The 23502-nt window shown below is 33.9% G+C and overlaps 2 protein-coding genes and 1 long non-coding RNA gene across 4 annotated transcripts; 1 reads left to right on the forward strand and 2 right to left on the reverse strand.

The window, feature by feature from the left end:
* Positions 1-6860: 6860 nt before the first annotated feature.
* LOC129901077 (uncharacterized) lies at positions 6861-9203 on the reverse strand. The gene is made up of 4 exons (XR_008769752.1): positions 9104-9203; positions 8918-9009; positions 8252-8298; positions 6861-7153 (listed from the first exon to the last, which is right to left on the reverse strand). It is a non-coding gene; the product is annotated as an uncharacterized LOC129901077 (long non-coding RNA).
* Positions 9204-12003: 2800 nt separating this feature from the next.
* On the reverse strand, positions 12004-15637 carry LOC129899998 (protein NRT1/ PTR FAMILY 8.1-like). 2 transcript variants are annotated; one of them, XM_055974986.1, is made up of 4 exons: positions 15158-15637; positions 14844-15061; positions 13451-14004; positions 12004-13013 (listed from the first exon to the last, which is right to left on the reverse strand). In XM_055974986.1, exons 1-4 carry the CDS (start codon positions 15273-15275, stop codon positions 12179-12181), a joined length of 1725 nt encoding a protein of 574 aa, XP_055830961.1. In that variant the 5' UTR covers positions 15276-15637; the 3' UTR covers positions 12004-12178. The 2 variants fall into 2 exon arrangements, with proteins under 2 accessions (XP_055830961.1, XP_055830962.1); XM_055974987.1 differs by having other exon boundaries at positions 13451-13967; positions 15158-15295.
* Positions 15638-19815: 4178 nt separating this feature from the next.
* LOC129899544 (laccase-4-like) lies at positions 19816-23235 on the forward strand. Its single transcript, XM_055974546.1, has 6 exons — positions 19816-19965; positions 20306-20457; positions 20679-20923; positions 21310-21438; positions 21849-22766; positions 22920-23235. The coding sequence occupies exons 1-6, from the start codon at positions 19861-19863 to the stop codon at positions 23048-23050; spliced, it is 1680 nt and encodes a 559-aa protein (XP_055830521.1). The 5' UTR covers positions 19816-19860; the 3' UTR covers positions 23051-23235.
* The last annotated feature ends 267 nt before the right edge of the window (positions 23236-23502 follow it).

The raw sequence follows: 23502 nt of genomic DNA on the forward strand, positions 1-23502 counted from the left end.
CAGATTAACATATTTGAATGTAGAGGAAGGACTAATAGTCTTTATTTATGGTGACTCTTTTACGGTCACAAAGAGACACTTAAAAAACTATATGAAGGGATCTTGGTCCTTCTTTCAACTCAACCAAATTTGTACATCTCATGATTATATAACAAATTTAAAGTGAGTTAGGATAGTGAAGCTCTGCATACATTGCACCCTCTCCAGACTCCACTTGTGGGATTTCACTGGGTATGTTGTTGTTGCTGTTGTTGTAGAGAGTGAAGATCAAGACTCTATATTGACGAAAAACACCATCTCAATCCTTTGCGATGAAGCTATCAAATAAACTCACACGCGAAATAGACCAACAAATTTACCCCAAAACTCCATTATTATAGGTAATCTAGTATATCCTACAGCTCATTCAATCCCCAGAATCCATTTCCAAAAATTTTAATCCATACATTGGTGTTTGTTTCAAAAAAAAACAATGAAATGATTTTCAAATTTTCCAGTTTTTGGAAGAAAAAAAAGTTTTCGCCAAGTTCTTTTTTCAATCAAACCTCATTTCACTTCTTTCAAAATCTGAAACTTTCAGTTTTTCCAATTTTTGTAAAACAAAAGCCATTGATCTCATGTCGTCCGCCGCCATTGAAGCTAGAATAACAGAACAATGGAGCGGCAGTATAAAATTTCGAATTCTAAGCACCAAAAAATCAAGGAATTGAATCAAGATACATATTACTTGATCTTCTTGTACGTATACGAATCAGAAAACAAGTTGTAATTCTCCTCTCTGCTCATTTAGGAAAATCGTCAAATTCCAGAAGAATTTCAGGTATGTTTGTCTCTGATTCACTAAAATTATCGTTTTTTTATTTTCTAGAAGGCGCAAAATTGAAGATTTTAAACCCTAATTCCTAAGCGCTTTCTTTGAGCTCTTGCCCAAATTCAATCTTTTCAAGTTTTCTCTGAAATTTACTCAGATTCAGACTTCTTAGTGTTCTTGAGCTACTGCGCGATTCAATTTTTCAGGCCAAAAAAATTGAACCAAGAAACCAACTTTTTCTTGATACAGTGGCACATTTTCTATTTTTTAATTTCATAACACACCAAAACATAATGTGAATATCATATTTTACTTTGGAGAAATTTAATTAACATTTAAAGATTCCAATTTTATGCTATATTCCATGAATACGTAATACATGTTTAAAGTTAAAAGAAGAATATCATTAATGTAAGTAAGCAAAATTAGTGAAAAAGAATTGAATATCGAAAGTTCACTTGCCTCTTTGTTTTCTCAACAATTGTCAAAATGGGACCAACTTGAAGTTGCTTGCCAATCTACACCTTCGTGAAAAAAAAAAGAGGAAAGAAATGTGAAGAAAGAATAATTTGAAAGACATTTTATTTTTTTATATATAAGAAGAAATAGAAAAGAGAAGGATACCTTGTATCAACTCAAGTGAAGCCTTTGCTTACTCTTTGTGATTTTTGGGTTGTCACAAATGGAGAATTGGAGAGGTAGGAACACCCCCATTTATAATAGGATGGGGAAATGATATGTATGAAAATATAAAAATATCGAGATAAAAGATACTTCTAGATCAAATCACGGAAAATTCGAGGTGAAGGAACACCTATCTATAATAGGAAGGAGAAAAGGTATTATGAGAATACAAAAAAATCGAGGTAAAAGATATTTATGGATCGAATCATAAAATAGTTCCAAATTCCACGTAACAGGTCTTGACTAAAATATCTTAAAATAATGTTGTCGAAATGAGGTTGGCCTGTGAAATCAGTCCAAATTCAACTCACTAGTAGTTCATGGGCTAAAACATTGAATTTAAATAGAAAAATGAAGATTCATACATAATTTTTAAGAATAATTTCAATCGGTAAGAGAGTTTACATCAACATTTGATTGGTAACAACTATGCTTTTAGGAGAGAAGTCCAAAGGGTATCCAAAGACCTGAGTGGGGTTGATTAGAAAAAAATTATATATTCTCATATTATGCAAGGCATAGGGCTGTTCAAAATCGTCCGTTACCGATAACCCAACCGCAAAATTGACTTATTGGCTTATTGGTATTGGGTTATCGGATTAGCGGGTGGGGAATGAATTTAAATTTTATAATTAACGGCTTATCAGCGTGGGGAATGAATTACTCAATTTTGTTATTGGGTAAACCGTTAATCCGTTAAGAATTTATTATATTTTAATATATTTTATCCCTAAACATATAAAATATGCATAATATTGATAATTTTTATTTGTAAACCTAAAATAAGGGCCAAACCCATTTAATTAAACAGGCCAAACCAATTTAATTAAATAGGCAGACCCATTTCTACTAGAAGCCCTACTTGACTACTTCAAGTCTTCAACTCTTCTACAGAGTTCTACAAAGACTTACTTCAGCAGTTCCGCCCCTCTTTAGACTTTAGGTTTAGCGAATTTGTGACTATTTCCGCCTCTTTCTCAGTCTCTCTCTCAAATTCTCATCTTGTGCCGCCTTGTCTCAGGTTTAGCTACTCCATAGTTCATGCAGCTTTCTGAACTAAGAACTGTTTCTATCTGCTATGAAGAGAAACGAAGAAATCGTCGGATTGCGGTGATGTTTTTCATCTCCATAAGATGAGGTTCTATCTTCTATGGTTCGTATTCCCTGAGCAGATCTTCTTCTAATCCCTAATCTTTTTCTCTGAAACATTCTTTCTCTTCTTCTTAAACATGAAAAGATTTTGCAACAGTTCCAATCTTTTCCCTCTCATTTTGGGATTCTTGTTATGTTAGTTCATGTTGATTAGTTGAACTCAGTTTTCTTGTTTTTTCTTTAGCTTCCTGCTTTTGTAAAGCTTGATTTGATGTTCATATTAGTCCTGTATTTGGCTCAAGTCTAGTCTCCTTTATGTTTTCTCGCGTCTTCCCTTTTTTCAGTAATTGTAACTATATTTCAATGAAGTAATGACTGGTAGTTATTTTAAAATGTAAACTCAACAATTATGTTGGGACTTGTATACATTCAAATGGTATCTTTGCTTGAATATTTGAATATCCTGTCTGTTGTTTAGCTACTCCTTGAATGCAGTACTTTAAATTAATTAAAGTGCTTCTTGTTTAGCTATCTCGTTTGTTCTTCTATTAATTAAAGTGCTTCTTGTTTAGCTATCTGCTTACCTAAATTACATTGTGCATGCCTGGTGTGAAGGGGAATTGAAGTAAGTGGTAGAAATTTTACATGTTACCATACCACCGATACACCGCCCGATAACCGTCCGATAATTGCTAATCCGACACCAATCCAACCGATATCTTATAGGTTGGCTAGCGGATTAGTACTTTTAAAAGCCGATAATCGTTAAGTCAAACCGTTAAGCATAATAATCCGTCCGATCCGCCCGATAAGCACCCCTTGCAAGCTAGTTGAATGATGTAAAAAAAAAAAAAGTACTTCCTTTCCTTGTATATAAGGAAAAATGGTTGATACAGAGTGCTTCTACACTCTAATTTTTTTCAATATTTTATATCAGAGCTAATTACCTTAAGTAGCTTGTGGAGAAGTTGAATTCTTAAAAACTGAAAATGAAAAATCCTTAATTGAAATAAATGTAAGTGAGATTAACTATGCTAATTATGAGAAGGTTGGACTAGAGAAGTACCTAATTGAAAAGATACATAGATTTGGTACACGAGACTATAACGATTTCAAAAACTTAAAAGCTTTTGAAAAAAATATTTTTGTTGTAAGGAGTTAAACGTAGGTTCAATCTTGATGAAGTTGTTTCTTACGGAATAGTTATATTATAAAAAATTTTGAATGAAAAAGTAGCAGATAATATCATTATTATGTGCCTGATGGATCAGAGGTCATGCTCACATAATTTGACGAAGAAATGTTTAAGAAAATTTCATACTATAGAAAATTCGAAAAAAAAAATCATAATGAGGAGAAGGAGCTATTGAGAATACCTTTGCAAAGCTCCTACCATCCCTATTTTTAGATTTAATCAATTATTTGTCTTAGTATTGAAAAGAGTCCTAAGACTTGGACATCATGATCATAGATGAGCTTATTGGTTATTTCCAAGTTTATAAGAAAGAATGAAGAAGTTGAAACTAAGAATCAATTGAACGAGTTTTTAAAAAATACTTTTATTGATTAAAAAAAAGGGGGAAAAAGCATAATTTTTTTTCTTAACTTGTTCTAGAAAGTCAGTTACACGCTTAAACTATCACGACGATCTATTATACACCTTTATTACTTAAGAGTGAATTCAATACCACCTGAAGACGTATAGCATCACTCTTACAGTATGTGGTGTATTACACTCGCTACCACATCAACGCTACCTCAGTGTCATGTCAGAAATTTTAATTTTTTATATCCTTTTTTTCTTAACTATATTTTACACTAATTAATCCCTAGTTAATTATTAAAATTCTCTAATAATTATATCTTCTTCATCACTAAATCTCACCCACTTCACCTCTCATCTCATCGAAAAAAATCATGTTCGGCCACTTTTACTGTCGATTTTTTATTCTTCACCATCACTTTATCACCTTCAATTCTTCTTCTTCTTCTTCGTCACCCATCATCAAATATCACCATCGCCACTATAAAAAATTCAAATACAAAGCACCATATTTTATTTTTTACAAAAGAATCTTAATTTTCTCATTAACCCCATTGAATTAAACTTCAATTCTTTATGAATTTCAGCTAGATTTCTTCATCTTCTTCTTCTTCTTCTTCTTCTTTTTGGGTTTTGAAGAAAATCAACATTCAAAATGGGTTTTGAAGAAAATCAACATTCAAAATGGGAATTAAATAGAAGAAATCAAAGCTTGCATTGGGTTTAAATACATGTCTTTATGTTTCAAAAACACTTGAAGATTCATCGGTGATGGGGCGGCGGCGACGGTGACGGTCGGAGGAAGGTTTTTCGATGTTGTTTTGTTGTCTTACACTTTGAGGTTGTAATGAAAACAAAGAATTGTGATGGAAAATAAAGAAGACAAAATGGTCTGGTGAACTCTTCTACTTGTATGAGTTTGTATTGTAAACTTTTCTACTTACATCTTTATCGTCTGAACCCTTAAACCCCATGAAACACAATATTTTAAATACTATTTTTGACTTGACATCTTATGTGGCATGACTAAGCAAGGAGCGTGTACATCACATTTTGTGGGAGCGAGACACAACTTAAAAAGCATTTAAAAATCAATTTGAAAAATTTTAAAAATAAATAAAAACTTATTTCTTCTTCAACCATCGCCTCCCCTCCTACTCCTACCCACCCCAATTTTTCTTCTTCTACAACGATTTTTCCATCGCCAACCCTCTACTTTCTTCCTTTCTTCTTCAACAAATTCACCTGCCACACTTATTTTTTTCCTTTTTCTTCAAAATCACCTACCACACACTCTCTTTTTCTTCTTCTTCATCATCAAGCCACTCTCATCTTTTACAACAAATCAAAATTCCATCCCTATTTCTTTCTACCCCCATTTTTTTTAGATTTTGAGTTTTAGATTCAAAAAATTGAGAACAATTATTTGTGTTAGTTAGATTTAAAAAGGAGGTGTCGGTATGGTTTAGCATAAGGGTGATGGTGGGTATGAAAAAAAATTAAAACCTCCATTGATAAGTTTGAGAAAGCTTGAAGAACAACAAATGAATCTTATGAATTTGTGAAATTAATTCAAATTTGTGATTGTGGCTCGTTGGATTTGTGTTGGTGAATTTGTAGTTAAAATTTCAAGTCAAATAGAGAAGAATTTCATTTATTTGACATGAATTTGGTGCTAAAGTTGTGAACAAATATGGAGATGGAAGAATATAGCTATTTTAAAAAAATCAGAATATGCAAAAGTGACATATTTGATTTATTTATTTTTTAGTATTTAATTTCTTATGTGTCATTGAAAAATAATGTGGAATTACACGTGTAATCGGTTGGATTACACACACACTAATCAAATGAGAAAAGAGTTTAAAATACTGTATTTTAATGAGTTTAAGAGTTGAGTTGACAAATGATAGAGTAAAAGGATCCAGAATACAAACTCATATAAGTAGAAGGGTCCATCAAACCATTTCGCCAATAGAGAATGAAGAAGACGAAGATGATGACTGGGGTGTGAAGAAGAAGAGGAGAGCGAGGTGTGTAGAAGAAGAGACATGCGGTGGGGTGTTTTTTAATTTTTTTTTTACTTTAGCTTTTATTTGATGCACATGTTTTTTTTGCCACGTCAGTTTTAGGGTGTAAATAAATTTATTTTTAAGTGGTAAATGTATGTAATAGGCCGTCATAATAGTTTAAGCGTATAACTGGCCTGTCGAGACAAATTCAAGTGGGAATCTATGCCTTTTTCCGATAAAAAAAAGATAAAAAAACATGGTGTAATCATTTAAAATTTATTAAATATAAATTTATAAAATGATTCGGATTATATTAAGTTCATGAATATATTAATTCAAATAAATATTATGAATTATATAATTTAGTTAATTATTTAAGTTCAATAAATATGAATTTAATTAAAGTCCAAATTAATTTATTTGGGCTACAAATATGAGCCACTTTGCTAAGACTAATATCATCTTATCCAAGAGGCCCATTTTGGTGTCACGTGTTAAGTGACGTGTCAATCCAAGTGAAACAAATAAATCAATAAGATCACACCATGTGTCAAAATGACAAGCACATTCGTTGAAGCCTGGCATACCATGTCACTTAAATCTGATTGGCTAGAGGGAAATGTCACGACCCAAACTCCGTAGGCTATGACTGGTGCCCGAGTTGGGCACCCATACGTACCCTTAGACCCACTTAGTGCATTAATCAAATAAGCATAGGTAATGATTAGAAGGGATCTCTAAACAGATATAATGCACGAGGCCGATAGGCCATCACGAAACACAAAACAAAACCCAAAACATATATACAAAACCCACATCTCATGTCTACAAACCTCTACGGAATGATATCCTAGTCATATGATGGGACAGGGCCCCGCCGTACCCTGAACAACGTATATATATATACAACAGAAAGTGTCAGTACCAAAATAGGACTCCGAACAAAGAAGCACTGTCGACCAACATGGTGGATGTCCTAAGCGAGCGGATCAGCAAACCAATCGTCTGTACCTGCGGGCATGTAACGCAGCCCCCGAAGAAAGGGGGTCAGTACGGAAAATGTACCGAGTATGTAGAGCATGAACTGTAATAAGTAAAGTTATTTTCAGAGCAGAAAGTGCAAAAATGAGCAAAATATCCAGAAATACCAAATTCTTATTAAACCACATATAATGGGTTGTAATAAGTAAAGTCATTACCCAATAGAATGTACAAAATTGAGCAAAATATCCGGAGATATCAAATGCTGATCAAAACCTCAGATAATATATGCAGAAAAACATATGTCATATCCGGCCCCATTATGGGACTCGGTGAACAAATGTGGTCGCCCTCCTGTCATTGGCGCCACAGCACAGCATAACACCAGAATAGGGAATATCTCCGTAACAAATCATATCATATCATATCAGATGGCCATATCAAATCATATCATATCACATCATATCATATTATAAGCATATGTGTACATGGCACAACATAACTCTGTGGTATAACATACACCACCCCATGTACATGTCATACCTGCCCCCTCACGTCGGGACACGGCGAACAATGCAGAGAAGTATGCACGATAACATATCTTGGCCCAGGCTCAGTGAAGGAAGCATTGAGGCATCCACGAGTGGAGTAGTGGGAAACTATATGCAATTTAAATCATATTTAAGACTCAATGGAATAATCAGAATGAGCTATCATTTAAAAATCGAGACGAGACTCATGTCAAGTACCTTTCGAAAGTTACCCTGGATTATATCAGAATAAATCTTCTGGAATCATATAGACGTATCGAAGCATAATAAAATACCTTTTGGAAATCAAGGAATTGGCCATCCTAATGGCTCTAGGAATAGGAACCTCTTTGAAATTATATAAAAGTCATATTTTTGTTTCATAAATACCATACCAAAACAAAGATTAGCTTTACATACTTATGTCAAAACATGAAAATCGAAAGAATATGCTTTACATACTTATGTCAAAAACATGCCAAAAGAAAGAAATGTTTTGCATACTTATAACAAATACATGCCAAAAGAAGAGAAAGTATAAACTTTGCGTACTTATGACAAAGACATGCCAAAAGAAAGAAAGGTTCGCTTTACGTACCTCTTACGGATTACTCTTAACTATGCTCGCCTCGTCGTCTCTTGAACCTATTTAACATGAAATTAATATTAAGGTTAATAAACTTTCACTTTCCAATTTCCAACTCTACACCCAAGTAACCATAGGAATCATTTCCTTATCTATGTCTCTCGACTAGTTTATTACTAGCTCCGAATATACCGAAAATCGGGCAGCATCTCCCCTGTAACTTGAACATCCCCGAGTTTTCAACTCGGCCACCATGTTAACAACCATACCAACAACAACAGCCAGCAGCATGTATACAAGTAAATCACTTCAACTTTACACAATACAAGCTCTATACAACTCATTCCAAACTACGGTATCAAAATAGAGTTTTTAACATTTATTTCGTAAAATATGTAGTCATACCAAACGGAGGGTTGTGTGGCTGAAACCAGCAGCACCCACATCCATTTTTGAGTACTTTACAGCCCTGCAACACGCAATTAAACCACCACCAAACTGCAGCACCACAACAACAACACACTACGCGACTTCGATTTAACTACTACGACTTCCATTTAGTTTGTTTCCAACGTCAAACATCCTTATACATTTTTTTTCCACTTCCAGCATATTTTAAGACATGTAATATACTTCATAACATCATCATAAAGTCCAGTTCAAAACAGAAAACTTTACCTTTCCCGAAATTCACCAAAACTCGCCAAAACTTGCCTCGGAATTTCCTTTAGCGCAGCTGAAACCTATTGGCTGTTTGGTAACGTTTTGGGCTGCTTCAAACCATAAATTTTCATTACTAACATCTTCATAACATCATGCTATAGCTCATATAATTAATTCTTGGAACGGAATTGGAGAACTTACCTTTTTCTCCTCCCAAAACCGTAGCTCTTTCCTTCTTTCTACCTTAATTTCTCTTCTCTTCTCTTCTTTTTTTTTTCTTGCCATTTCGTTTTTCTTGCTCTTGAACACTCTAGATGAGTGTGGAAATTAATGAGTCATAAGACTCATATATATATATACAACTTTAAGGGTGACACATGTCATCCCCTAAGTGGTGACACGTGTCAAGCCCTAAGTGGTGACAAATGTCAAGATCTAAGTGGTGACACATGTCAAGGTTTCATTGGTCCAACACACCCCTCTTCTCCAATCATGGGCTGCCATGTGGCATGTGGGGCCCACATGAGTCTTCTTGAAGACTTTGTGAAATTCCCATTTTACCCCTAGCCTTCCACAATATTACCATAGGCCACTTTGCGAATTTTCCTTTTTGCCCTTTGCCTTTTCCAATATTTCCACACTATTAATGATCATAAATAATATTCATATCCAACTTGTATATTAAATAAATTTTGGAAGATGTTCATTCCCTTAACTTTACCACAACTACCCTAAAACATCCAACCGTATAAAATATAGGATATAACATTCTCTATGAGAAATTCTAATTTTTGCCCCTCACCTTTTATAATATTTCCAAGTTGAAATTCTAATTTAGTCATAAGAATTTTGTATCCAACAAGATCAAATATAGCCTTGTCCTTGACTTGTTACCATTATCTCCAAAATATCCTAATGTGCAAAATACGGGTTATAACAGGAAACCTGTTCTTATCACAACTCATCTATTCTACAACTATAAATAGAGTTTCTCATAATTCAGAAAAGACACCAGAATTCTAACAAGAAGCCAGCTCGTGGATTAAACGCTGCATATTTCTCTACAAGCTACAAGTTCAAGCATTCAAGATCAAGTTCATCAAGTTTAAGAACAACTCAAGATCAAGACCACCAGATTCAAGAACAAACCCAAAAGCCTTTGAATTCAAGTACAAGTCAAGATTAAGTTCAAAAACAAGTGAAGATCAAGATCATCAAGTTCAAGAATATACGAAGATCAAATTCAAGAATAAGCGAAGATCAAATTCAACAACAAGCGAAGATCAAATTCAACAACAAGCGAAGATCAAGTTCATCTAGTCCACAAATCAAGATCAAGACCACAAGATTTAAGATCAAGCCCAAAAGCCCTTGAATTAAAGTACAAGTCAAGATCAAATCCATCAAGTTCAACCAAATTCAAGATCAAGCTCAAGAGCCCTTAAATTTATATTCGAAAAGACGAATAAGAGGATTCATAGAGATTGTAACACTCATATTCAAAAATCAAATACTACGATTATTGCGATATTTTCTGTTCTTAATCATTATTTTCTGGCTGCGAATTTTATAGTCTACAAATTTTGGCACGCCCAGTGGGACCAAATCTGCTATTTATTTCTTCTCTCACAAATCAAATATGCAAATCAAAGATTCGTTGATCTTTGTGAATATTCCATGAATTTATGGGATATTCGAGATGTCTTTTCAAGGGAATATAATACCATTTATATAGGCATGAATTGGGGTTTAGGATAGAGCAGCCTCCAAGAAACCTAACTGAAATAGGACTCGTCTTGTAGAGTCTTATAGAACTTCGATGTCTACCCCTAGCTTGTATCATCAAACACATGGATGAGGTAGAGGAAAATCCAAGAAAGAAGTCAAGTTTGAGCTTTTCAAATTAGAAAATTCAATCATGATTATCTTTGCCAAGTCAGTAGAGATTAATATCTTTTACATATTTTTTTTGGATGATGAATCTAATTCAAAGAGGGTCTTGAAAATTAAGTTAGATTCATCTCAAGGACATGAATATTTTTAAATTAAGTTAGATTATATATATTCTTGTGTTCATAAACTAAGGAATATGGAATTACTAGAAATAAATGAAGGCAATTGTATTATAGATTGGTGGACCGGAAATTGGGGATATTGGCTGTTGCTGCAAATGAATTTGAATATTCCTCATAATTAGGAGAAATATTTTAGGAATATAAAAAATTGTAACTTTTCTAGTTACCATTTTCAAAAGTTGTATTTGTATATATGCTCCTAATATTTCTCAACATATCTCCCCCCCCCCAAACCTACCCCCCCCCCCCCAAACCTACCCCCACGTCTACCGGTCCATTTCCACCCTCATAGTATTTGCATAAACTAAATTTTACATACTCTTGGAATAGTTTTGTATTTGAGTGTAGACGTGCACAGAGGACAAGTCCTCGACCAATGGCATGTTATTAGGTTGTTTTTGTCTCTCTTATACATTGGACTTGTTGACAAGCCTAGTTTTTGTAATCAAGAATATTCAAAGCAAAAGCCATATTCAAGAACGTTGCTCATACTTCAATAAGGGACTTGATCGAGTCTTGAGTTGTATTATGAATTTATTTTCTTGTGCTCTCATATTGTAAATCTATTTCTATGTTATAAAGGATTATAAGTCATTTCAATTGTAACCATTGCAAGTTGAGTTGTGGCTAGAGTTAACCGAGTTGTGTGATTGAAGTCTATATTGACCAGAGGTGGTTGATATACTGAGCAATAAGGTTATTACTTTGTGCCTTGTAATAGAGGTGTTGTAAGGTGTGTAGGATTAACGGTTTAATCCATTGTAAGTACTCGAGTCGGTATTTATGAGTAGCTTGAAGTTAATAGAGTTTTGAGAAATTCTGTGTGACAGATTATGATTTTTTCCTCCCTTGAGCAAGGAGTTTTCCGCAAAGCATTCACTTTAACACTTCTGCTTCTGGTATAGTCAAGGGACGTGGCCTCTTGACCCATGGAGGATTCATACAAGCCAACAAATAATATTTTTGCTTATTTACCAAAAACAAGAAATTATTTATCAGTCTTTAAGTGAGAGGTCTTACAAGCCGAAACAGATCATATAGACATTTATATGTATAATAATGGTGACCAATTCACAGAAGATATGTTTGCGTACAACATGTCATATTCCATAAAAACTATATTTACAAGTTCAACAACCCTCTTTTAACCCCCCCAAAAATGAAAAGCTTACACTTGTAACGACGCCACTAGCATCAACCTTCAACGCAGAGTGCCCACTGGCCTTTTGTAAGTATACCACTTCGCGATCATGAGATAAACTCCCAAATTCAGTACACTTAGCACAGCCAAAAGATAGTAGAAGTAATCAATGTGACCGTAGTTCAGGTTATCCGGTATCCACCCAGGTTTGCCGTTCTTGGTTGTAATTTTCATGACAATAGTCACAAGCAAAGAACTCAAGTAATTCCCAAGTGCAACGGTGGTCAGTGATAAAGCTGAACACAAACTTCTCATGGCATCGGGTGCTTGATCGTAGAAGAACTCCAACTGACCGATGAATGTGAAGACTTCTGCACAACCTATAAGAAAGTATTGTGGAACCTGCCAAAATATTGTCATGGGTACCTCTTCCAGTTCATAGTAGTTATGCCTTTTCACATATTTTAGCCGATAGAACTCCAGAATCCCAGCAGATACCATGGCAAAGATGGATATGAAGAGGCCCGTGCCCATTCTCTGTAGTTGTGTTAAGCCATTCTTGTGACCTGTAATTTTCCTAGCAATTGGGACAATATATTGGTCATAGATGGGAACCCAAAATATGACACTGAGCGTGTCGAAAATGCTAAGTGATGCCGGTGGAATTTTGAAGCTGGAATTTCCCACACGAGTGTCCATGGCCGCTCCTTGCAACACAAACAAGGTACTCATTTGACCATACACAGTACTAAATATGATCCCGGTGGCCCATATAGGTAGCAACCGTATAATGGATTTCAGCTCCTCAACTTGGGTCACAGTGCACAGTCTCCACGAGTCTATATTGCCTTTCACATGGTCAGATTCTGTCTGCACTGCTGCCTTGTCGAAGAAACTGCATCATTTCATCAGCGTGTAAATCATTAATTTCATCATTTACCAGATGGCAAACAGGAAAACTATCAAAAATGAAAAGAAAGTTGATACAATTTGACATCAGGCAATGTGGACAGCAAAGACAACGGTCCAATAAGTTTAGTACATGGTGTACATGTTTCAAAGTCCAGTAAAGTATCATAAAACAATGAATTTCACATTGTAATAACTATAATAATACTAATATATTTTTTTCTACTAGATAATTCTATATACCTAGACAGACAGCCACTAGTTCTTCAGGAAAATGCATTGCATCACAAATAATTATAGAATTAATTTTATTTAAATAGATAATTTGTTAGCTATCATTCAAGAATCATTCGATGGAACTGTGTAAACACAAGCCAGCACCCGAAAAAGGAAGGAAAGCATAACTAGTTTACAGATGCTCACCCAAGGTCTTTCGTATGATCAAGCTTGCGACTCCCCGTGATTGCAGACTCTGCATCTGTGGTCTCATACAAGAGAGACTTTTCTTCAGGCACATTAACTTTAAATTTTCTGAAGGATGCAACCAGTACTTGACATATGCGCGTCAGAGGGCTCCCTCCAGGTTTCTGGTTACGATACAATCGGGTACCAGAAAAGAAGCTGACTACAGCAATGGCCATGGTCACTGCTGGAATTCCAAAACCCCAGCCCCAGCCCACATTATCTTGTATCCAAACCAGCATAGAAGAGGCAACAAGAGCTCCAATATTAATTGAAAAATAGAACCAATTAAAGAAAGAAGACTTGTGTTTCTTCTCAACCTCATCAGCATCATCAAACTGATCTGCCCCGTAAGATGAAACGCAGGGCTTAATCCCTCCAGTACCCAATGCTATGAGATAAAGTGCAACAAAGCAAACTGCAGTTTGCACTTCCTTTGGATGACAGACATCTTCCCCAGAACAACTTGGCTTTAGGCCTGGGACAGAAGCAGACAATGTCAACAGAGTCATCCCCTGCAAGAGACACACATTTATGCTTCTAAGTACCAACAAAAAGAATTTAAGTTGACACTTTAAATATATATATTTTTATGTTTACGACAATTAATTATTATTGGGCAAGTAAATGAAGGCATTCAAGCCTTGAGTAATATAAAAGCTTCCTTTGGCAAATCTCTCGTCTTTCTTATCTAATATTCTCTTAGCAATCTTGAGTGTGGTAAGGTTGACTTATCTTCTATTTCGACAAAAGGCCCACACTGATGTTACATAGCTTTTGGTTTGCTATCCCAATCATGATTTTCCTACCCCTGCCCCAGAGGAAAGGTATTTCACTTTTGGCCGGTTGTGGGTGAGGAGGGATTCAAACCCTCGACACCGTGGTTTGTAGCCATGAGTAAGTCGTGCAAGATCGTGAGCAAGTTACCAAGTGACTGCACGGTGCACTTAGTCAAAGTTTAAGGGCGTGACAATAGGCTCCAAAAACTTCATTTTCCTCTTGATCATTCATCCTTCACATGTTCAGCATAATATGTTTACCTTAGAACAACTTTTTTCATTTTGTAGTTTCTCAAGCAAATCACATAATATGTCCAGCAGTGTGTGTGTAGAGGTGGATCTGGATTTAAAGTTTATGGGTTCGGGATGCCACTGAACTCATGAACCAATTGAGTTACTGGTTCAGAATAATATCTGTACATATTTAGCAGATATTTTAACATATATATAGAATCTAAGCAAAAGCTACTGGGTCCTGGTGGATCACATAATATGTTTTTCTTCTTTTAGTTTCTAAGGCAAATGGCAGAGTTACAGTAGAGAACAAAAATACTTGAACAGATGATAAAACTTACAATTACATAGATGATTGAGAAACAAGCAATTGTCCAGTATCTTCCTAAGTAGGCATCTGCTAGAAATGCCCCAATTAAGGGTGTTATGTAACATGTTCCAGACCAATTTGAGACATTCTTTGAAGCTGTAGCACTATGTTGGTTGAGCCTTTTCTTGAAATACAGAACAAGATTTGTACTCATCCCATAATATGCTAATCTTTCACAACACTCATTTCCTGCCAACAAATATCAAGAATCAACACAACCCCACTTGAGAAATTTAACCAGAAAACAATCAAATAATGTTCTAAAAAAAGGAATTTTGAGTGTACCTAAGATAAAAGGACAAGCTTTCCAAGTCCCAGTTTCATTCTTCTTAGCAGGGTTATTTCTGTAATCAACTGTACCATCTTTCGTATACAAATCATCTTCTGCAAAGACTTCTCCCATGGCCTTTCTATATGCTGCAAATTAGAATATATTTTCTAACAAAATTTCAAGATTTTGGTAGGTCACACAGAATGACAACCTAAAAAAATGAACTTTAAAATCGACAGCTGACAAAACTAAATGGTATAGTAAATACTTGAATTTGAAATTGTTTGTTGGGTTCTCAGCAGAATTGCTTTGCTGCACTAATAATACATTAGGGAAATCAAGAAAACGGTGTGCTTTAAATAGATAAACAAGAAGAAAGCAAAAAGAAAAAGATAAGCTCCAAGAGTGAGCTGGATGGCCGAAATGATTTATAAATGAAGCAACGCAGTAATCCAAAAAATTTTGAATAAAGTTCTCTCCTGTCACAGCATTAAATGGATTGACATGTCATTAGTTGGTGGGAGCTATAATTTCTAGTAAAGAGATTCAAATTTTTTTAAAAAAAAATATATGAATTAATTGAAGAAAATTCAAATGAACCCGACTATAAAGTGGCTATGCCCAGGACTTCTATAGTATATCTAGATACTTCATGCGCAAACAAAATTATTAATAATAGTATATCAAATTATATCTAATTTACTTTCTTTTTAGTTCGTATCAAAATTCGATATTAAATTAAATTACCTCCCGTACTAATGTGGAAAGTTGGCATTACTGCCAACTCACTGATTTGGCGCATGCGATTTAACCCTTTTCAGACATCTCTTTCTAGAGTCCGTTTGGATGAAATCAACTTAAAGTCCTTTTTTAATTTTTGGACGTGTTTGTCTAATGTCTAAGAAAATTAATTTTATATCTCTTATATTTTAACTAAATTTTCAAACTATCATTTTTATTCTTTTAACCCAAAAATTCAAACACTTAGTTTCTACATAAGTACTTTTATCCAAACACTTAACTACTTATTTATAAAAATAACTTTCGGCACATTAAAATTCTAAAAGCACTTCATACATAAAAGTTTTTTTTTTTAAGCTCATCCAAACGGGCTCCTAGTCATTTATCAATTAAAAAAATTAGAGGTTTTAAGGAATTAAATTAGCGACCTCCTCAACACTAAGGTTTGCGACTATACAATAATAATGTGTTAATCTCAACTTTTAATAGTAATATTATAATTAAATTGTATTTTATAATTATGACATTATCGTGATGATCCATTTAATCGTTTGCTTGTTTAATCATTAACACACTTTAAAAAATAAAAAATAAAAATAAAAATTCTGCATTACCTAATAATAAACAGTGAAGTGGAGAAGGAGTTAAATGTCAAGTTGTGCGGCACTCAAAGACAAGTTTGTCTTCTTCGACGTGCCGTATTGACGCAAGGTCAACCCAAGCCAGAGGCTGATGAAGATATTAAATAATTATTCAATTATTTTACATTGAAAACACAAAGATATAGACTAGTAAAGAATTACCATAATAGCCAAATAGTTGAGCACCCTAGAGAATAAATTTATAATTTCAATCATATGATAAATTTATCGGCTAAAAATATTGAAGATTGAATTCATCAGATTTAAATTCTAAATTCAACATTTAAGAGTGTGTAAGCAAGTTGAAATTTGTAAAATTAATTAAAGTGTGCATAAATTGATCCAGATATTACGTCGGCATAGAAAAAAGCTAGATTTTAATTTAAGGCACGTTTGGAACAACGGATAAAGAATAATTAATCTCGAAATTAATTTAAAAATGAATTTACCTCATATTTGACTGAAATATAATCACGGGATAACTTATTCCAAAATGATTATAATGTTATTTTTATCCCACATTAAGAATAGAATAACTAATCTCGAAATAAGTTGTTTCTAAATCAAAACGAGCCCTTAGTGCGATGGTGTAGGTGTGAAAGGAAAGCATGGAGTGTGTGGAAAAGAGGAAAACAAAGTGCACTAGAAAGTGAAAGTTGCCAACTGGGCCAAACCACCAATTTTCCAATGAGCAAAACTTTGACAAGCGCATGGGAGAGATAAGAAAGAATCAAAGTTCTAATTGATTACGACCTTTCCTTTGTTATATATATATATGTTCACTCCCATTGATTACGTTGGAGCTGCTGGACTAACACTAAGAGGGACAACATTATATTTAACCAAAGAGGCTAAGGAAAAGTATACCAACTATAGTATATCATCCCTTGTGTTCAAATTTGATTCCTTGTGGACAAAATGTATGTAAGGGTTATTCAACAAATGCTTTGAATATTCTTCTGCCTAATGGTCTTTCTTTGAAAAATACATACTCGCATTAATTAGACTAGATGTTAGTACTCCATTTATTTTTACTTGTCATATTTTACTTTTTGAGAACGAAATTGTATGAATTTTAAATTGTATTTCTTCATCATATTAATATGAAAAGAATTACAATTTATAGTATTTTTCATATATTTTTTGAATATCTAAATTTAAAATTTAAAATAGTGAATCTGTCTTATTCAATTTACCCAAATGTGTCATCCACGTAAAGAAATAAAATAATTATTTTCTTCCAATTCAATTTTAAGCATATGAAATTTTATGTGTTCGTTCCATAATTGTACGTATGACGTTGGACATGTGCACATTTGAAACACTTTCGAGGCGGCCGAAACAGAAGCAGCGAAAGCCGGCGAGATCTTATTTTTTTGTGATTTTTGTGTTAGAAAATATAATTATATGATTAAAATAAAAATTGGTAATTATAGGATCATTTACCCCTATTTTATTTTGATGATCTGTCAATGTAGAGCCAAGATCCATCAATCAATTTAGCGTGAATTTGGAGGAAAGGTAAACGAATGTCAAGGCCCAACATTTTATTTGCTTAGCAGATAAAGCCCAGCCAAGAAAGTAAGCAAAAGTCCAGGCTCAACAAAAGCCCAAATACTAAATTGAATTTTTTCCCCACACATTTCTTTGTTGTTGTCTTTTCTCTTTTTTCTTTTTATTATATGTCTGAAATTTACAAGCTTGAACTCGATTATTTCTGATTTGCGCTAAGTAAGACTCACTAAAAAGTTGTGTCTAGCTAGAATTATGTGTGTATTCTGGCACGTATAGAAATGTTAGAGACGTGTATAAATTATAAAGAGAAAAAATTTATTGACTTTAGGTCTTGAATTCGTCACTTAGTTGAAAATTCTTAAAGCCAAAATTTTCAGAATTTTATGACTAGGTTTAACTATACATATAGGACGAATAATTAGCTATTCCAAAAATATTTTGATTGTGAAAGCAAAATAGCAAATAGTAGCGGAATTGAGATTTTCACTAAGAGGTTCAATATAAAAAAGTAAATACACGAAGAAATTGAAGAAAGTTCAACATTTACTACATATACATTAACAAAAAACATGTATTTTAACAATCCAATTTTTCATTGGGTTCGGATGAACTCCTCGACCCTATCTGGCTCCGCCCCAGCTCCATGTATCCATGATAGTCACTCTCTAACTACAAGCTGCTTCTTTTTTTTTTTGCCCCACCTTTTTCTTCCACAAAATAAGTTTTTAAACTCTTCTGGAAGAATTAACGCAGCTCACCTACAACCGTTTCTTTAAAGAAACAATACAACCAACATACAGCTCACTTTTTCAATAATACTTACTTGAGCAAATGTACAATTATGGTCTTACTAATTAGAAAAGTTTTTAACTAATAAGGCTCAAGATCTCTGAATTAATCAAGCCAGCTTCAATTCTAGGTTTTATCTGCTTTGAACCATGTGAAAAGCTATCTTAATATAACCTAATGCTTAATTTTATTAGTATTTATTTCACTACAAGCAACTTAATTTAGATAAGCTTTAGTTGGTACTGTTTCAATTTTGCAAATGTCATCTTTTTTACTTTTAATGGACAAAGCTGGAGTTTGATCCCTTTGTTTGGTCATGTTAGCTAAATTTGATTTAATTTGTTGTAATTGAACTAAATGAAAGATACAGTTTTGACCGATCTAAGTTCGAAGTGAGATATTAAATTTGAAGTTTAGTACTGATACTGTAAAAGAATTTTTACACTATCAAATCATCAAAAAGATACTTATAGGTAGGTAATTGTCCATAATAACTAGAACTGAGATATTAAATTTGAAGTTTAGTACTTCTATTCACCCGTGATACTGTAAAAGAAGTTTTACACTATCTAGTCAATAAAAAGATACTTATAGGTAGGTAATTGTCCATAATAACAAGAACTGAGATATTAAATTTAAAGTTTAGTACTTCTATTCACCTGTGATACTGTAAAAGATTTTTACACTATCAAGTCATCAAAAAGATACATATAGATAGATAATTGTACATAATAACTAAAACTAGTTAATTAGTACGTATAGCCATGTAGACTTTTCTTCAAAAAGGAGTTTACCATCTCAATTATATGCAACAACTTTGTGTAGATTATAAGGGGAGAAAATCAGAATTTCAAAATATGAGTTTGATCTTCCCATTGAAGTATCTATAGTTTATCCACCAAACTAGTTAATTAAAATGTAGTTCGTATAGAGACTATATATATATATAAGGTTATTACTTACTATACTTAATTATAACTCTCTAGCTCACTAAATACATAGAGCAAACTATAAGATAAAGAGATCAAAATATGGTGGGCAAAATTGTGGAATGGCTGAGAATTTTAGTGGTGTTGACTCTCTTGTGGCCAGTGTTGATACAATGCAGAGGCAATATCCGTCATTATAAGTTCAACGTAAGTTCATATATATCCTGAATTTAACTAATTATTTTTCTGTGTCAGTGTACAAAAACTTAACATAATCAGTATAATTTAGCGCGTGTAGCATGTTGCATGTCTTATTTTATAAATTACTAACTCCGATTGTTATGTTAGCTACTTGTAAGTTGTAATTATCTTTCAAGTGACGTGACCCGAGAATGTCATTTTCCAATGATTTGGCTAAACGTACAATGTTGTGCACCAATTAACTCAACCATTTGACTCATAAATTTATTAACTCAACTAATTTTGCCGCTTCAAATTTAGTTCAATTTGCCTATTTGACATCCAAGCTGAGATTTGGTACATGCAGGTGATGATGAGAAATATAACAAGATTATGCTCAACTAAACCTACTGTAACAGTGAATGGCAAATTTCCTGGTCCAACTATTTATGCTAAGGAAGATGATACACTACTTATAAAAGTTGTCAACCAAGTTCACTATAATCTTTCCATCCACTGGTTAGTTCTCTATTCAAACCTTTCTATCCTACATTTTTTTCCCAATCTTTTCTAGCCTTGGTGGACACTATTTATTTTTTCTAACCAGTATATATAGATTATACACAAATAAAATGATGCAATTATACATATATCGTATACATGCCGGCTATTTTTAATTTAGTGGTTGTAAAATGGCTACTTAGGTTAATTCTTCAGTTAACGTACTTAATGTTGAGCAGGCATGGTGTGAAACAACTTCGAACGTGTTGGGCCGATGGGCCGGCCTATATAGCGCAATGTCCAATACAACCAGGAAAAAGCTATGTATACAATTTTACAGTGACAGAGCAGAGAGGAACATTGTTTTGGCATGCTCATATACTCTGGCTTAGGGCCACTGTCCATGGTGCTATTGTTATCCTCCCTAAGCTTGACTTGCCCTACCCATTCTCAAAGCCCAAAAAGGAAGTTGTCATCATTTTAGGTAACATCATGTTGTATCATTTTCTTTTGGGGAGTTAGCCTATATATATTGATAGAGTAAAGAGTTCAATATTATTAGTGAACCAGATAATAATTGGAGACGGATTCAGAATTTTGAGTTTATGAATAACTTACTAGATTGTGAATAAATTGTTGACTCATATTAAGTTGATTTCCAACACGAAAACAGAATATTAGCCGAAGCTATTAAATTCTGATGAATCCGTAACTAGAAGTTTAGCTCTGCGATTATAATTTATAACATGTTACTACTGCATTTTTATGTTGTCAAATCAAGCTGACTCACCCCATGACAATATCCTTTCCAAGATTGATTTCTCTTTATTTTGTCTTCTCTATCCACAAATTTGGTGGCTCAATTGGCAGGTGAATGGTGGAAGTCAGATGTTGAAGCTGTAGTTGATGAAGCAACACAATCAGGCTTGCCACCTAATATATCTGATGCTCACACTATCAATGGCCTTCCTGGTCCTGCTTCTACCTGTTTATCACAAGGTGAAATTCATACATTCTTTTCATTTCACTCAGAGACAGATTCACAATTTGAACTTTATGAGTCGGGACTTGAATTTCTCATCTAATTTACCGAGTTCCAAATCTACTATTTATACTTATTAAGTGATTCTTAACATATACATGGTCTAAATCAAAGTCGCCCTTGCTTCCACTCAGGGGCGGAGGTAGTATATAACATGTGCGTTCGGCATAACACGATAGTTTTAAATCTAAAATCATATATTTGTGTTAAAAGATCATTAAACCTGACTTATAAGGTTCAAATTCTGGCTCCCTCTCCGCGTCCACTGTCATTTTATTTTTAACATTCTTAAGACTCAAATAGTGTTGGCTTATAATTCTGTTTCCCATATACTTATTACTAATTTTTTTCTTCTAATGATCCACAGAAGGATTCAATTTCCTAGTGGAAGCAGGCAAGAAATACCTACTGAGAATCATCAATGCTGCACTGAATGAAGAACTTTTCTTCAAGATTGCTGGCCACAATCTCACTGTGGTAGAAGTAGATGCTGCCTATGTTAAACCCTTTGAAACAGAGACAATTCTAACAGCTCCAGGACAAACTACTAATGTGATATTATCAGCAAATCATAAAAGTGGAAAATACTTAATGGTAACATCACCTTACATGGATTCTCCAATCTTAGTGAATAACAAGGCAGCTACTGCAACTTTACAATACATAGGCACAAACATTTCATCCACCATATTCACTGTGCCACCGCCTAGAAACGCCACCTCTATCGCGATAAAATTCATGGACTCCCTCAAAAGCTTGAATTCGAAAAAATATCCAGCAAAAGTCCCAATGAGAATTGATCATTCCCTATTTTTCATCATTAGTCTTGGGCTCAACTCTTGTGCAACATGTTACAGGGGATTTCGTATCGTCGCAGCTATCAATAATGTTACATTTGTTATGCCTAGTATGTCACTACTTAATGCACATTTTTTAAACAAAAGTGGAGTGTTCAGTGATGATTTCCCTGGAAATCCACAAAATGCCTTCGATTACACAGGGATTCCACCAGAAAATTTGAGGACAATGGAAGGGACTAGGCTTTATAGACTTGAATATAATTCTAATGTCCAATTAATATTGCAAGATACAGGATTATTGAGCCCTGAGAATCATCCAATGCATTTACATGGATTCAATTTTTTTGTTGTCGGAAGAGGCAGAGGAAATTTTGATCCAAACGAAGATTATAAAAAGTTCAACCTTGTTGATCCTGTTGAGAGGAATACCATTAATGCCCCTTCTGGTGGTTGGGTTGCTATAAGGTTCCGAGCGAATAATCCAGGTAAAATTTATATACACTGACTGTATAAAAATGTTCCAAGTTGTTCATCTCATTTATTATGGCATGTTTACGTGTTGTTATATTTTAGTTGACCTGATAATGTTGAAAATTCTTTTATATTATAAATATATAAATTTCATGTTAATTTTGCAGGGGTTTGGTTTTTACATTGCCATTTGGAGGTGCACACAACATGGGGACTTAAGATGGCTTTTGTGGTAGATAATGGAAATGGGCCTAGTGAATCTCTTTTACCTCCTCCCAAAGATCTACCAAAATGTTAAGAATTCCTACCATTTAGGTGTGTATATTTTAAGAATTAGTTCTTTGGTATGAGTTGTTTGACCAAGCATAGAGTAAACAATTTGCTTCTTTAAAAAAATAAAAGGTTTTGTGAGAAGTTGTAAAGGGTAAAGTTCGTATTATATGAACTTATTTTATGATAATGTAATATGTGAGAAGTTGTAAATTATTATTGAGGTATGTATTTTTACTTTTTTCCAAATTACAAAAATTTCTTAAATTTGGTGGAAATCCGAATACATCCAAAAACACCTGATACATCGCGTTTCGGTTCCGCATACATCCCTCAACGTCCCGATACATCACGTAAAGTGATGTAGCCAATCGATATATCGCGTAAAGTGTTGTATCTGATCAATAAAGCACTTAGTATCCTAAAATAGGAAAGAATAGGTATTTTGTAAATTTTTAAATAATAATTTTTTTAAAAAAA

This window comes from Solanum dulcamara, chromosome 8, assembly GCF_947179165.1.
Source record: "Solanum dulcamara chromosome 8, daSolDulc1.2, whole genome shotgun sequence".
Lineage (NCBI taxonomy): Eukaryota > Viridiplantae > Streptophyta > Magnoliopsida > Solanales > Solanaceae > Solanum > Solanum dulcamara.

What these genes read in the sequence shown, in the direction of transcription:
- LOC129899998 (XM_055974986.1), bottom strand. Translation starts at nt 15,275, where the DNA reads ATGGGAGAAGTCTTTGCAGAAGATGATTTGTATACGAAAGATGGTACA. An exon ending in AGCTTGTCCTTTTATCTTAG is followed by an intron (nt 15,062 to 15,157) that starts GTACACTCAAAA and finishes ATTTGTTGGCAG; the next exon opens with GAAATGAGTGTTGTGAAAGA. An exon ending in GATCATACGAAAGACCTTGG is followed by an intron (nt 13,014 to 13,450) that starts GTGAGCATCTGT and finishes GAAATGATGCAG; the next exon opens with TTTCTTCGACAAGGCAGCAG.
- LOC129899544 (XM_055974546.1), top strand. Translation starts at nt 19,861, where the DNA reads ATGGTGGGCAAAATTGTGGAATGGCTGAGAATTTTAGTGGTGTTGACT. An exon ending in TCCGTCATTATAAGTTCAAC is followed by an intron (nt 19,966 to 20,305) that starts GTAAGTTCATAT and finishes TGGTACATGCAG; the next exon opens with GTGATGATGAGAAATATAAC. An exon ending in TATAATCTTTCCATCCACTG is followed by an intron (nt 20,458 to 20,678) that starts GTTAGTTCTCTA and finishes AATGTTGAGCAG; the next exon opens with GCATGGTGTGAAACAACTTC.